Genomic DNA, 16,881 nt, shown 5'->3' with positions numbered 1-16,881 from the left:
CCAAGTCGTCCGAATCTAGTACATGTCTTCTTGTACTAGTACGATTGTCACTTTCCCCGCCAGGTGTCAACCCGAACTTCACCCACCGCGCTCTGGGGCGCAGGCGCATCGCACGGAAGCACTACATATTTTTTATTTTTCTACACTATTTTGTTACATTTAGTGTTCGTTTAAGCTGTCTCTTACTTTGTTCCCTATATACACATTCTTCCCTTCCCTCGGAAGTTCTTCTTCCAGTCTTTCTCCTCACTTCTCCTTTCCTGCACTCTCACCAAAACACGCATACATTTTGCTTTACACACACTTACACTATAAATATGGCTCGTCTGGAGCATGATCACTCCACTTCGCTCAGCTAGCACATGGTCACCATACACTTCCACCAAAGTGTCAGAAGTGGTTTGCACGGTTTAGAAGTGGTGATTTCGGCCTGGAAGACCAAGAGCGACCTGGACAGCCAAAAAAATTTGAAGACGAAGAATTGAGAGCATTGCTCGATCAGGATTCGTGTCAAACGCAGGAAGAACTTGCAGAAGCATTAGGCGTTGATCAAACAACAGTTTCTAAACGCCTCAAAGCCATGGGAATGATTCAAAAGATGTCACATTGGGTTCCACATGAATTGAAAGACAGAGAGACATTGAAAGACGAAAAACCATTTGCGAATTGCTGCTTCAAAGACAGAAAAGAAAGGGGTTTTTGCATCGCATTGTTACTGGCGATGAGAAGTGGATCCATTACGAGAACGCGAAACGAAAAAAGGCCTGGGTGAAGCCAGGTGAACCAGGTCCATCACAACCGAAACGAGATATTCACTGTGCAAAGGTTATGCTGTGCATATGGTGGGATATGAAAGGTATGGTGTACTATGAGCTGCTGCAACCGGGTGAAACTATTAATGGAGAACGTTATCGACGACAATTAATGCGTTTGAAGGAAGCTCTGGCCAGGAAACGACCAGAATGGGAGAACAGACATGATAAACTTATTTTTCAACATGATAACGCTCGCCCACATGTCGCAAAACCGGTCAAAACCTATTTAGAAAATGTCGGATGGGAAGTTTTACCCCACCCGCCGTATTCACCAGACGTTGCTCCTTCGGACTACTACTTGTTCGATTGCATGAATAACGATTTGATTGGACAGCGGTTCACTTCTTCAGAAGATATCGAAAAATGGGTCTCTGACTGGATCGCTTCAAAGGATGAGGACTTCTTTCGCCACGGAATCCGTAACTTGCCTGACAGATGGGCGAAAGTGGTGGCTCGCGATGGACAATATTTTTCTTAAGGTATTTATGTATTTTGTGATTGAACTACAGCTTCAATGTGTGCGTAACAACCGCACGAATTATTCCTAGACCAAATATAAGAAACAAGGACGTATGTAGGGAGGTCCAGGGGATCCGGACCCCTGCCGAAAGACTTACTAATTACAAAAATTAAATTGTGAAAATATTCTTGTTTAGCATTTGTTGCATAATCAAGGGTTATTTATTTTCGCCGAACTTGCACAAAGCAAGGATTAGATTGGGACCATACAGCTTTGAATGACAGTACAAATGAAGATTTATGCACGCTACTATCTATAAAAATATGTACAAAATATCAACCAAGAACTTTACTTTTCCTCATCTGAATCTATATTCCTTTTTTGTTATTCAATAAATATTCAATTATTTATCTATTATTAATTTCTTTCCCAGGGCAGTTGTTTTATACAAATTTTGGAAATCTTAACTATACGTAAGCTAGATTGAATACGTGCTATTATATCTCTATTCGTACACTGTCTTTGTAACCATTCATGTAATAATAATAATAATAATACAATATTAATTATTTACATATCTTAATTAATCTAATACAATTATAATTAGATTGTTTAAATTTAAATATATTATTATTACTATTACAGTTCTCAGTACTTTAAATAAACTATTATACTTATTTCTGAGACATCTAGTTCGGACCCCCCGAAATATATTTCCAAATACGTGCTTGATAAGAAACTATCGAAGAGTTATAATTAGATGACTGATAACTGATGTCACGACAATCTCTCAATGCGACCCGGTCATGTGTAGCATTATATCTGGCGATTATATAGCAAAATGGAGTCAGGGTGTACTATGTGGAAGTGAGGTTGACAATTGGGTGTACTACGTGGAAGGATCACACCTTACACCCCAGCCCACATTGCGATTCTAAATGTGAATTTAGTCCAAAAATTACCATCAAGCCCCGAAGAAGACGCAACCGAAGCCCAGTAACAACTTCCCTTCTTTCCATATGATGAAATATTGAGTCAGCATGCATATCGTCTTATCACACTATAAAAAAATCTCATGGCGTGATTATGCAAATGAACCATAATGATATATAATACCGTGAAGATGCTTGTAATGTGATTTTAGTGGTTCTTTATCCGCTGGGTAATACCCATGTGTATTTCACAGCGTTATGGTTGGCAGAAATGCTGATGTTTGGTGTTATAGGCCAAGTAATAGCTTTCATGTAAGTTTTTTCTATGCCAGAAAACAGGAAAACACGGTCAAGGTCAGGTTGCAACACCGAAATCGAATTTTGCGCCAAACCTTGATATCGTAACCCGCGACGCATTTCACAAACACCCAAAGACCTTGTAAATATATTGTAGACCACTAGCTAGAGCCGGTGAATAGGAAAATTAATGAAGATGGCCTTGAAACAAGCCTGGGACGACAAAATACGAGGAATTGTGTAATATGATCCTCCCCCTTCTGATAAAATGAACTGCAATAATTACCGTGGAATTTCTCTACTCTCAACAACATATAAAATATTATCTAACATTATTTTAACAAGACTAACCCCATATGCTAATGAAGTTATAGGTGATTATCAATGTGGATTTAAACGTAACAGATCAACTACAGATCAAATTTTTCACATCAGACAGACACTTGAAAAAATGTCGGAATATAATCAAAATGTCCATCAGGTATTCATTGATTTAAAAAAAGCATATGATTCGGTCAAAAGAGATAAATTATATAATATATTAGTAGAGTTTGGAATACCTAAGAAGCTTGTTAGTATGATAAAAATATGCACATGTGAAACAGAAAGTAAAATTCGTGTGGGTATTAATATGTCTGACAAATTTACAATTCATGATGGGTTAAAACAAGGAGATGCATTATCTCCATTACTCTTTAATTTTGCCTTAGAATATGCTGTTAGGAAGGTAAAAGAAACTAAAGAAGGACTAAAATTAAATGGTGTGACTCAGTTGTTAGCATATGCAGATGATGTAGACTTACTGGGGGATGATGTGAATACAATTAAGAATAATGCTAAAACATTTTTCAAAACTGCTAAAGAGATAGGTTTGGAAGTTAACAAAGAGAAAACTAAATATATGCTTACAGGCCGAAACCAAGTGTTAGGTAATAATCAAAATCTAATTATTGATAAGAACTCGTTTGAACCAGTTTCCAAATTCAAATACTTAGGAGTAATATTAACAATGAAAATTATATTAAAGAGGAAATAAAAAGTAGGCTTAATTCAGAAAATGCATGTTACTTCTCTCTTCATAAACTTTTGTCTTCTCGTTTAATATCTAAGAAACTAAAAGTTAAAATATACAAAACAGTAATTTTGCCTGTAGTATTATATGGATGTGAAACTTGGTCCCTTACATTGAAAGATGAACATAAATTGAGAGTATTTGAAAATAAGATCCTTAGGAATATCTTTGAACCTAAAAGGGATGAGGAGACAGGTGAGTGGAGAAGGTTACATAATTTAGAACTACATAATTTGTATTCATGTCCAGATATTATTAGAATGATTAAATCAAGAAGACTTAGGTGGGCAGGCCATGTGGCACAAATGGGAGAGGAAAGAGGAGTTTACAAGATTCTTGTTGGGAAACCTGATGGTAAGAGACCTGTAGGAAGGTCAAGACGAAGATGGAGGGACAACGTTGAGATGGACCTAAGGGAAATCGGTAGGGATGGAAAAGAGTATATAGAACTTGCTCAAGATAGGGACAGAAGGAAGGCCTGTGTTGCTGCAGCCATGAACCTTCGGGTTTAAGAAGGCTAGAGAGTTAGTTAGTTATATCCTCCCCCTTCTTTTTACTATTTAACGTTCCAAGAACTGGGGAGTGTGAGTCCACTCAATACTGTGTCTGGAGACATACACACGCAGATGAAGAAACAAAGTTAATTTCCCTCAGCTCTTGTAGTCAACATCATGGGAACTCCAAAGGTCCGCACTGGAACCATCTCAGGAGGGCATAAAGAACTACTCGTACCACCGGATATACAGAGCATTCCCTGACATTCGCCACGAGACTCGGCGGCAAGCGGCCCGGGAAGCAGCGCTTGTCTTCCCCGGTAAATGGGGTCTGCGACAGTCGGTAGAGTCGGCTATTAAAATTATAGTTTTCATATTGTGTACTAACCTTGACTACAGAAGGTGTTGAAAATGATGTCCCTCTGCTGCAACATATTCCTGGCATCCCCGAAGGAAATTGGCATTTACACGAGCAAGTTCGTCTACTGTAATTCTCCCGATTTCTCGTACAATACTCTCTTTTAACTCACGGATGGTGTGCGGATTGTCTTTGTATACTTTATTTTTTAGATTTTTATACTTTTCCCCGTGACGTTATTATTTTACCATTTAAGAATTTTAGCGGCTCTAAATGCTGTGGTTTTTGAAACACCCGTTTCTTGTGAGAGGCGGCGGATAGATTTCCGAGGAGACTGTTCTAACCTTTGTCCCATCTCATCGAGTTTTTCCTCAGTAAGTACACGTGGGTTTTTCTTTCCGCTTTTATTCAGAACTGACCCTGTTACTCTAAACTTTTTTACGAGGTTTAATATAGTGGTCTTATGTGGAACGGGAACACCAAGAAATTTCGTTGCAAAACGTCGTCGCACTTCTCCACAATTCCTCTGTCCGAAGTAACACTCGACAAGATAAATCCTTTGCTGTAATGTAAACTTTTGTGGTGCCATATTAAACCACAATCTTCAACACACGGACACAACACAACGCAACTTCCGAGGGAGGATTATACTGACGTCAGTCTGCAACGTCAACAGAAAGGGAAAGAGAGCGAAGGCAGGGAGAGCGAAAAAAACATGTAGCGTGCGACTGTCGCGTACCCCCTTCGCCGGGAAAGACAAGCGCTGAAGGCGGGCCGCTTGCCGCAGAGTCTCGTAGCGAATGTCAGGGAATGCTCTGTAGGTTGATATCAATTTATTATAGCAAGGCAGTTTGTGTACATCCAGGTAGAAGGGGCGCAAGACAGAGAAACCGGCTATTTATGGATTTAAACGCGGTAACGTCTTAAACATCCGCCTGAGATCGTCCTTACGAATTTTACTCAGTATAAAAACCTGCTGGGTGGGAGCCAACTCAATACTAGGTCTGTAAACAGACTCACGCAGGCGCGGATACTAAGAATCAACTTGTTTAGCAACTAAAATTTGGCAAATTTATACAAGTTTTCTGTAATCTCGAACCCCTGCCCAGCAAGTTATGAAGACAAAATCTTTCTCAGGTTGCAATAAAATGTGCAGTTTATACATAAGTAAGCTTTGACAAATTATCTAAAAGGTTCTGATACATCTTTCTGAGTTAACAAATATTTGTACATTAATATGTAAGTATAAATTTCAAACATTCCGCCATCAGTTTCATACATAAAGATTAGTACGTTAACATCTTTCTAATTTTTAATTGGCGTTCATTCATTTACGTCATAATATAAAGTATATTGGAACAATCAAATCGACTCTTTTGATCATAACAAATCTATTAGTTTTAAACTTTGCACCTTATATATTTTTCTTTCTTTCTAATTCATCTATCAAATAAAGACAGGACATAACAATTTCTTGCTAAATACTATTTTACGACGCAAAAGACGGTAACAAACGTGAAAAATTATTGGAAATAGATTTAATATGAGAAGAGAATTTGAAGCTCTGCAAGACAAAATAGATCGGGTTATTGTCCGTCAACTATAAATATATTGACCGATTTCGCTTAAATGCAATGGAAAGCAACGGTGTCCAGCAACTCTCAATATTTCGACTCGAAATCTTTGAATTTACTGTAGTTATTGTATTGTTATTGTATAGTTGGCCCACACTTCCCTCCTAAACTGGCCGTTATATTCTAATAATTTTGTGACGCCAAATGTCGCGGGTTCGAATCGCGCTCGGGCTTGGTTGTTTGTGAATGTTTATTCATCCATTTCATCACTCATCCCCATCTTCGCAACTTAGCCAAGAGGCACAAAACGCGAAGTAAAATAAACTAAATCAATCAATCAATCTAATAATTTTAACAAAATTGTGGCTCAATAAATGGCCTAAAATTACTTGAAAATTAATTGTAGACATGTTTTGTAAAAAACGAAAATGATCTTGCAAGTTGTTTTCAACGTTATGGTGAAAATCAGTTCTTCAGTCTTGAAACGGGTCCGATTTCGCTCAAATGAAGTACCGTTTCAGGCTTTGAAGGTATGTAGCTGCAAAAACAATTTTTCTCAATGACTAAAAAAATAACTGGTTCATCGTGGTCTCAAATCGATATCTTGGACATCTTCGCCCACCTCCTTCCACCTCAGAGATTTTGCAGGAATCAGGTGATCATGCATGATAATTTGGGTATTGTGTTAGTTTTTGCCCCTTAAGGACAAAGTTTAAAAGTCGAAGAAAACTTTGCCAGAGCGAAAGTAGAAAGGCTGAGTATAAACAGTGAAAGGGTGTAAATTATATTTCTCAAAAATTGACAGGCTATTAACTGTGAACTTCTGAAGACAGTTGCATCGCTACCTGCAAAGTATAATATAATATTTGTATAAATGTATCTTCAAAGCTGGAAATAGAGGGGAAAAGTCAGTGACTTTCACGTATATCATTTTGTCCCATCTCAACGTGACTGACTGAGATAATTCAACATATTGTCACTAGATGGTGCACATGCACTTATCTTCATAAGTGGGGTATTGTGTTCTGAAGGAGGTTTATTTTAATATGTAATTTGTAAAATAAATCATATTTATAAACTTATTCAAGCACGGATACGATGTTATTCAATGTTAAGTTAGTTTCACATCTAACTAGCTTAATTTGTAAACCGTTCCTTAATGTGTATGCTAGGTTATTTGTTTAATAAAACATGCAAACAGGAAAAAAAACGTTCGTAAATTATTCTGAGCCCTTATCTCGTCTCCTTGCATATATCAAACGCCCTGTTCCAGCAATTGGTAAAATAACCCCACAGGTGTACCCGCTGTATCTATAACAAGTAATCTTGTTCCGTCCTTGAACTTTTTTTACCTGGAAAAATTATGTGTGTGTTATACACTAGACTCTCGCTAATCTGACCCTCAATAGTCCGCCCTCTCAGTAGTCCGGCCCACATCCGGCCTGCAGTCACTCAAGCAGAAATGACGCGCACAAGAATGAATTATCGTGTTCAACAATGTTGTTAGTTAAAAATGATGAACAATGCTATACATACGTACAGTATTTGAAATTGTGACTTTCTTACAGTAAAGTTCAGTACATACTATGGCTTCTAAAAGGAAACACGTAAAGTACAGCCTGTATAGTCCCTATGTGTTTAAACTACATAGTAGTACGTAATTTCCGACCCTCTCAATAATCCGGCACTTCCGCGAATCCGGCACCTATATGTGCAAGGAATGGCCGGATAAGCGAGAGTCTAGTATACTTGGAAGAGCATTTACTTACACCAACAATAACAAGAGTGGTTATCGCACTTAATCATCAGAATATTTATTTACTCTTCATCCCATAATACTCGGTGGAAACATGTACTAGATCAATATTTGAACTTTACAGTTTTGTGAACACTTGTTTACATTTCACAGTATTAATTTATGTCTCTCTCACACGATCGCTTCTGTAATTAAAGTTCTGGGAAACTTCAAGCCAAACCTTACCGTCACAATCTTGAAGCGAGTGGTCACCACACAGTGGCGTGCCCAGGATTTTCTTAAGGGCTTTACGTATACTCCTTTTAGTAGTAAGTCCTCATTTTGCCATCTTTTTCTGTCTTTGGCGGTTTTCAAAATTCCTAAAATGAACTTTTTATCTCGGAGGTCGCACAGAGTAAACTTTATGACTAAGTTCCTAATGTTAATAAAAAAATCATTTCAGTACACTAACTTTATGAAATGTAAAAAAAAGCTAATGAAAACAACTGTGCTGGATAATCAGTCTTGTGGTGGTGAATCGAATAGAATTCTCTTCGATTATGATGATAATATAATAATAATAATTAGGAATAAAATTGTGTTTTATTAGTTTATAATAGTTACTATTTTGTAACAATAATTATTATCTTACCGGTATTGTGTCTAGTATTCAAGTTTTATCAAAGGCTTGACCCCCTACAAGAGTTTGTGGCGACGCCAATGGTCTCGCTATCTCTCAACGCAGTCCTTGGCTCGAATCCTGACCTAGCCTGTCCTTCTTGTTTGTCCGTTCATCGTTTCGTTTTCCCTTCATCTTCATCGCCACGATAGAATCATTGTGATGGAAATGTGGCGTCAGTTTGTCCTAATACATTGTCCAGTCCTAACATGTGTAGAAGAATGTTTAGTCTATTGCCTTATCGGTTAGTCCAGAATTCACATGCAATAGTTCAATTCAAGCTACGTAATAATACTACTAGATGGCAGCACTCGGCGGATGTTGCTTTTTCATAGTGGATAAAAGTGTTGAATTGAGACAAATCAGATACAGTGGCATCTGATCTGTCTATTTTCTATAAACTAATGACAGAATATGTTTCTTCTACACTCATGGTTCGATAATTTGAGTTTGTTACTTAAGTTACTGTATTCATAATAAATAATTGAAAAATGATTATAAATTTATATAAATCGAAATTTAATGGATGCCATATTTGATAGGCATATTCTAAGAGAACAGTAAACGAGGTTACTTGGTATGAGACGTACAGTCATGGGCACTTCTGGGTTGGAACGATATCATTAGCTTTGCTTTCAGTGGAACTGTTAGAAGTTAGAACCCAAAAGTGTCCGTGACTGTATAAGAGAACATGAAAGGATACCGCATTTGGCTAAGCCTCGTTTCACGTCGCCACTGAATTCAACTATTTGGCGCGAAAAATCCAATGTGATAGAAAATTGACCAATTTACAGTTCTTACGTACAGCCAAAACTTTCGAATTTAATTGTAAAAATATTTTATCTTACATAAAGATAAATGATAGTAGTAAATTGCAGCTGTGTTCACCATAAATACGTATATTTTTAAAAACTGAATCATTAAATTTATATTAAATATACATGTCAGGTATGTAAAAGGTGGCTAAAGGTTCTAGCATACGCGCCCAGATTTGAACAAAGAGGTTCATATTTTGTAACTTTGTTCATATGATTTGTGAAGCAATAATGTACGGTAGGATGCACAAGTATTACTCGGCAAATTGGCCATTATTATTTTCATTAATTTTTCTCATTAATCCTATGGGTTGTAAAGGAACAGATTTTTGCGTATGCTGGTGCAGAAGTTGTCAACCGCTATTTGGTGCTTTCTTTGAGTTTATGAAGCTCTCATTGGGTAAAACAAATTCAGTAAACATGGTGATGGATAATTTGCTTAGTAATACTTATGCATACCACTCTACATGTTCTATACTTGTATAACTTAAAAATGAAGTGTCAAAAGGATAAATTGAGATAATATATAATATACGATCTTATGAAGTTGTTTGATTTATTGAAGCACATGCGGTTTAATTTTACATTACATAATTGTGGTCTCCTCGATAGCGCAGTGGTAGTGTCGTCGCCTTGTAATCAAGGGATCCCGGGTTCGATACCGGGTGGAGGCACATACAGTGGTTAGGTTCCCACTTTAAACTGTGTGTCCAGTCCCGATTAGCCTTTCTGTGCATAAAGTGAACTTAAAACAACAATTCAATACATTACAGAGTTTTCATGTGATAGCTGTTATATGATACTTTTAAAATGGTCATGTTAGTGTTTACTGTGTAAGTTGGATGGCAACGAAAATTGAAGGTCTTATAGAACATGAAATGTATTTCTTTTTGAAAGATCTTCTTGTAGATTCTGTCAATTTCAACCCCAGTTCTTATTATTTATATATACTACTAGTTAATTATGGTTGTTCCTTTGGTTTGGTTGTGTTCTAACAAAGCAAGCACAATGTTCCATTCTCGCAGGGTTGTTTCTTATACAATTAAGCAACTTTATAAATAAAAAATACAGTGTGTTTCAAAAGTCGCGCAACCCAAACTTTGAAAATTTATATCATGAAAACCGTAAGAGATATTTACACCGGGTTTTTTGCATTATAAAGCCTCATCCATTGAGATTTTTCAATGCTTAACATTATCAATTTATTCCATACAGAAAAATAAATTAATTAATAACTGGCGAAAGGCAGCGTTAAATTTTTTTCAGAAATGCACTTTTGAGTGAGAAAACTATGTAAGAAATTATATCGGAGAGTCATAATTAGACGTCTAATGAGTGATGCCATGCCAATCTGTCATTTGCAACAAAAAATGATCATGTACAGCATTTGATGGATTTATGACGGCGATTTAATGGGTTGAGTGAAAAAGTGCCATTTTTGGCACATATCTCCGTAGCTGGCAACACTAGCCGGTCGGAATTTGTCACCAGACGCACGCAACATGTGCCTAAGTATTGCCCATACATTTACGTAAAAAATCTTAAATCATGATTTTGTAGTAAAGGAACGAAGTGTCAATCTCATTTCCTACTTTATCTTCCTGGTAATTTCCACTATTGACAGAAAGAAAGTAGTATCTATTTATGACCCAGGTCATGAACCTTTCTCTTGATCCTTTTATTAATACAACCTTCTGTCTGCATGGTTACGTGACGAAAAAAGAACAAAATGTCTGTCGGCAGAGAGGAGCCTGATAGTTGTGATAGCTTTTGGGTGAATGCTGTAATAAATCCAATCAGTTTTGGAAGTTTTGCCCCGAAAATCGAATATATCAACATGACCCTTTTAAATGATACGAGTCGAGATAAGTCTCATAAAAATTACAGATGAAAACGAGGCATTGTTTGGTTATAGTCTACGTGTGAATGACCAGACACACACGCTTTTCGATGTGTGCAATGACGCGTTTATTGATGTTCAAGGGCATCGGAAGAAGAATGAAGTGTGAGCACATTATTGCTTACCGGTAGCGTTGTGGTAATACGTATTGCAGGCTTATAATCCAAGAGCATAATGTTAACATGTTTGAGCATAAAGTGGGCGTAAAAACGGACTTCTGCCATTTTTGTTTTATTTACGCATGTTTTTTTTATTTCTCATTCTTATTGTGCTTCTATTCCAAACTACATACTCGTGTAAGATGCTGGGTTCCTCCTATATCATATCATATATGAACCATAGTGGTCAATATAAAATATACTAACAGCATGAAATTGCTTAACAGTAAGTTCAATAAATTATATTCGTCCCCCAACAGCAATACGTATATTCAACGCTCACATTAAAGAAATTCTAAATAACAAATATTGCTTGCCACAAGAACAACTTCGTAATTCTTAGAAATTTCTGTAAGAGGTTCTGAGCTACATGTGTGAATATTAATTTACAATGAAGGGGACGGAATTAATTAACTTTGCTTTAATGGGGATACGGCATCTTCATTAGCACATCATTTTAATAACTGCTATTTTTAAAGCTGCAGATATGTAAGCACACCTGCCCAGTATCATTGTCACTGTATTTTGCAATAGGTTTGTCTCGTAGTTTTGAAGTAACAAGTTACAAGTACTTTTTGAGTAATTGTAAGTAGTTCTTTTCTCAGGCAACGTGTAATGAAATTGTTATTTTTTACAGTTAGTCATGTACATTTCAACATTAATGGTTGGATTTTAAGCATGACGTAACATTATCAAGTATAAATGTTTACATTTATGTTTATGTTTACATAGAACATGCTTAACTCTACATATTCATATATAAACATTATATGTTTATTATAATTTTATAGAAGTTAGTGGTACATTTTAGATGGAAATTAAAAAAATAACTGCCCATTTGCAGTTCATGTTCCTGTTCTGTAACGGGTCATAGCTTATCTTGAGTAAAGTTACTGCAAAAGAACCTTACTGTACGGTAACTGTAAGTTATTTTTTGAGCAAAGAACTGTAAATGTAACTCAGCTATTTATATATTATATAAAAAAGACGTTTATACTGCTGTGAACGGCATTGATACATTATTACAGCAGTTTTGCATTAAAAATTGATAAAAAAAGAGTCGTAAATGATTGAAATCGTTGACATCTGAACCTAAACTAACATAAATATAATAGGAAATATAGGGTGGGCCATATTGATGGGACACATTTCAAATGCATATGTGGAGCATGTAGGAAACAACATTTATTACCAAATATATGGAAAACACTGCCAAAGGACAGGAATTTTGCACTGTGTTCAGTGTTTGAAGATTACATCCCTGAGATGGACACCAACTTGACGAGAACATTTGTTAATACGAACAGAATGACACTGTCACAGTCACCGCTGAGCGGTACAACACGTTGCTATGAACATTCTTCATACCCGAAATGAGACGGCTTGGCCTAACGGAAATGTGGCTGCAGCAGGATGGTGCCACTAGTCATACAGCAGTAGTGTTAATGACAATCCTTCAACAACACTTCCCGGGACGGCTCACCTTGAGATTCAGTGATGTCCATTGGCCATCCAGATCCCCGGATCTAACTCCACAGGACTACTTCCTGTGGGGTTACCTAAAGGACAAGGTGTACACCACAAGGCCCACTACCATCAATGAAATGAAGGACAACATCCGAAGGGAGATAGCGGCCATCCCAGCCGAAACCCTGCGCAAAACTATGCTGAACATGATTGTTAGAGCCAAAGAATGTTCTCGTCAAGGTGGTGTCCATCTCAGGGATGTAATCTTCGAACACCGAACACAGTGCAAAACTCCCGTCCTTTGACAGTTTTTTCCATATATTTGGTAATAAATGTTGCTTCCTACATGCTCCACATATGCATTTGAAATGTGTCCCATCAATATGGCCCACCCTGTATATACACATTAAAACCTTTTAAAAGAGAGGCACAATCAGTGATGTGCCGTATACTTTAAGTTTACGTCTACATGCGTTGTCTACACGTAATCTACACGTAGATTACATTGGGTTGTACTTTACATAGACTACGTAGACAATCTAAAGTACATTAAAATTCATTTTCAAGGCTTTCATATGCTTTCATGAAAGGAAAGTGAAATTTTCAACTATATTGGTTCCTAATGAACTGACAAGAATTCTATTTACAACAAAATTTATCTTCTCTTCTCTCATCAACTACGAAAGAAGATACATTGTATGCAACAAAAAAAAAAGCAACAGATGGCAGTCGTGAGACAAAAGTAGTATTTTTCTCATAAAAGACGAGAATATTTCCTATGTTATATTTTTCCCTAGGTGAGAAATTGTTCGAATTTGCAAGGAAGACTATGAAAGGTTCTTCTCACAAGTAGTGTTGCCCACGGGACGAGACGGGACAGGCTTTTAAAAATTCGAGACGAGACGAGATTGATCATGTGTCCCGAGACAAACGAATATTTTCGAGACGAGACAGCATTTCACAGCATTTCCACGAGACGAGACAGGCCAAAGTCTCGTCTCGTGGGAAACACTACTCACAAGTTACCAACTGATACTTCCACAGCGCCCTTTGCTAAGTTATCACCCTTTGCCATGTTGTTTACATAGATTACGTCATCTACCTGTATCAAATAGTCTACGTGTAGAATGTAGATTATCGTTGTTTACGCGTAGACGCACATCACTGGACACAATCAATAAATTTACTTGTGTGTCGGTGGAAGACATTCGAGCGGGGTTTCCATACCAAATTCTTTCCGATGCGGCTTATCATCTGGCTTCAATTGTTGCACAATCTGCATTTTATACGGATACAACCGAAGCCGCTTGTGCAGAACTCCATGCATTGTTGTTGGAGGCACATTGAATTGCCTAGATGCCTGGCGGATGAATTTACTTGGGCTTCTCTAAAAACCAGCTCGAATGTTTTCCACCTTTTCCTCTGACACACGACGGCGAGCTCCACCAGATTGTTTTAGGACACTACCAGTTGTTAGAAACTTACTAAACCGCAGCCTAATTGATTTAGCATCAGGTGCAACTCCTCCGTACACTCGTCTGAAATTTCGTTGCGTTGCAATCACAGATTTTGTCTCAGCATACCACACCACTGCCTGCGCTCGTTGTTGAACAGTCGCAATTTTAATTTATGCGACCGTGGCGCTGCGTAGTGATCAAACGGACAACTTCAAGTCATGAAAGCAAAACTTGAAGATCTGGCCTTTCATTTGGTGTTATAGTTATTTCACAATTCATCGTACTTCGTTCACAGTAATTAATTGAAATTAGGGAGATTTGAACGGAACACCCGGTAGAATGAAGGATTCCTCTAATTGTGATTCTTCTGCAGCTGTTAGTGCAGTAGACGTTCCAGGATGCGCTTTTAACTTCATAACAGCCGCTCAGCAGTTCTTTATGGAGTTTTCGCGCGTCTGCCTCTTGGCTGGTTACGTTTCCCGGTCTAACTACGCAGTTTACACGCCATTTGTGTGCAGAGTACTATTTACACAAACAAAGGAGGATCGCAGGCCGTGCACACTGCTGTTTCGCCTGCCGCTTCGCATTTCTTTGCGCTTTTTACGATATTCTACGAGGATCATTTATATTTTGAGCCTAACAATGAAAAAACAGGAATTTGGCATTGAAAACTGCTTTATTGTTTTTCGAAGTATTCTCCTTTATGGTCAATACACTTTTGCATTCGTTCGAACCATTTGTCAAAGCAGTTTTTCCAATCTTCTTGAGACACCTCCATAATATGGTTTTTGAACGCATCAACGGCGTCTTCCGCCGACGAAAATCGTTGTCCACGCAATTTATTCTTGACATTCGGATCAAGAAGTAGTCATTGGGTGCCAAATCAGGACTGTACGGCGGATGACCCATCAATTCGATTTTTTGACTCTTCATAAAGTCGGTTGTTAGACGAGATGTGTGACAGCTGGCATTGTCTTGATGAAGAATGATCCGACGGCGTTTGTTTGTTTTCCGTATTTGACCGAAGACCTCTGGCAAACAAATTGTTGTGTACCATTCAGAGTTGACCGTTCCAGGTTCCTCTAAAGGCACAGTTGCCACATGACCAGTTTTCCCGAAAAAACAGGAAACCATTTGTTTCGATGTGCTTCGAGCGCGAACAACTTTTGTTGGATTGGGTTCATCTTGAAACACCCATACAGTCGACTGCTGTTTACGTTCCGGCTCATATGCATATATCCATGATTCGTCACCTGTTACAATCTTATATACGTCTTTTGAAGCACCACGATTGTATTTATTGAGCATTTGTTTGCACCAATTGACGCGAGCGTCTTTCTGAGTTTTTGTCAAATTGTGTGGGATCCAACGAGAACATACCATTCTCACAGCTAAATGATCATGTAATATTTTATATATGCTGGTGGAACTAATGCCTATGGTTGCCTCAATCTCACAGTATGTCACATGACGATCTTGCAGTATTAGGTTTTGCACAGCATCAATGTTTTCTTGAACAACAACTGATTTTGGACGACCTTCGCGAATCTCGTCGGTGAGCGAATGGCGGCCACGATTAAATTCGTTATACCAGCGTTTCACAGTGGCAAAGGATGGGGCTTCATCGCCAAATGTGGAAGTAAGTTGATTGATGCACTCTTGTCTTGATAATCCACGTCGAAAATCGTAAAAAATCATCACACGAAAATGTTCACGAGTTAATTCCATTTTATTGTTGTCGCGCAATCTCCAAGGCAACATAAACAACACAAATGAAGCTATTGACAAAACATTTGAAGTACGGTATGGTCAATAATGCCAGACGATTCCGTGCAAACGTCAAATCGCGCCTAACTTCAATCAGTGTTGCCAAGGCTCAAAATATAAATAGTGGCCCTCGTAGCACACGGTCCTTAATTTCCCCGTGGTCCTTAATACCCCGGTTTACCTTATTCATTTTGTTGATTGAATGATGATAAAATGATAATATAACAACTATTGAATATTTAACTGCTAAACTTTCCAAAAATTGGTATGTCATACCAATGTAATTTGTGTAACTACCACATAATAATTCAATATCATACACGTTTTTTTGTTTGTTTCCAGCTGGCTTTTTTCTTCTTGGTCTACTGGTGGTGAGCTCCTTGGGTATCATTACTCTTGGAACGACGAACTTGTTCGAGCGCTTGCTTCTTCAGGTAACGGCCTAGAACATAGAGATAATGAATTTTTAGTATACAAGTCCTGAAATAAATTAATCTAAGAACAGATATTATGCAGTTTCTTGTAGACACAACTGAAGCAAATCAATACTCGATTTCATATACAGTATGTAAATCAACATTTTAATTCTATGTTTTATTACAGCACCTTCAGATTGTAATTCAAGTAGAGAACCAATTATATTTCATGTAGCGAGTGTTATTTCTCTTTCAGTATGGTACGTACATTATAACGTAAAAGATAAGCTGTTCAAGACGGTGTCCTGTCAATCGCCACCAGGGATAATCGTCACCAGTCCAGTATCTGCACGTGACCCACTGTCCCCTCCCCTGAGGACCTTCCCCTCCGCCTGCCGCTTTCTCTCATTATTGCTCATTATTTCCAGGGCTTAGCCCCCCTGGAAATAGCATCAGCCCCCCCTGACAATGCCGTCAGCCCCCTT

At 37.8% G+C, this 16,881-nt stretch overlaps 1 protein-coding gene across 1 annotated transcript in view; it reads left to right on the top strand.

Moving 5' to 3' along the window:
* The window catches only part of LOC145987277 (scavenger receptor class B member 1-like), a 77,444-nt gene that overhangs the window by 27,992 nt on the left and 32,571 nt on the right, over positions 1–16,881 (top strand). Inside the window, exon 2 of the mRNA XM_083121792.1 lies at positions 16,323–16,414. Within this exon, the coding sequence (XP_082977918.1) occupies positions 16,323–16,414 (92 nt within the window). The remainder of the gene's footprint in view (positions 1–16,322; positions 16,415–16,881) is intronic.

Source organism: Lepisma saccharinum, chromosome 4 (genome assembly GCF_977018435.1).
Source record: "Lepisma saccharinum chromosome 4, izLepSacc3.1, whole genome shotgun sequence".
Classification (NCBI taxonomy): Eukaryota; Metazoa; Arthropoda; class Insecta; order Zygentoma; family Lepismatidae; genus Lepisma; species Lepisma saccharinum.
Note: the sequence above shows the minus strand (reverse complement) of the source record. Positions and strands in the feature narration are given on the sequence as shown.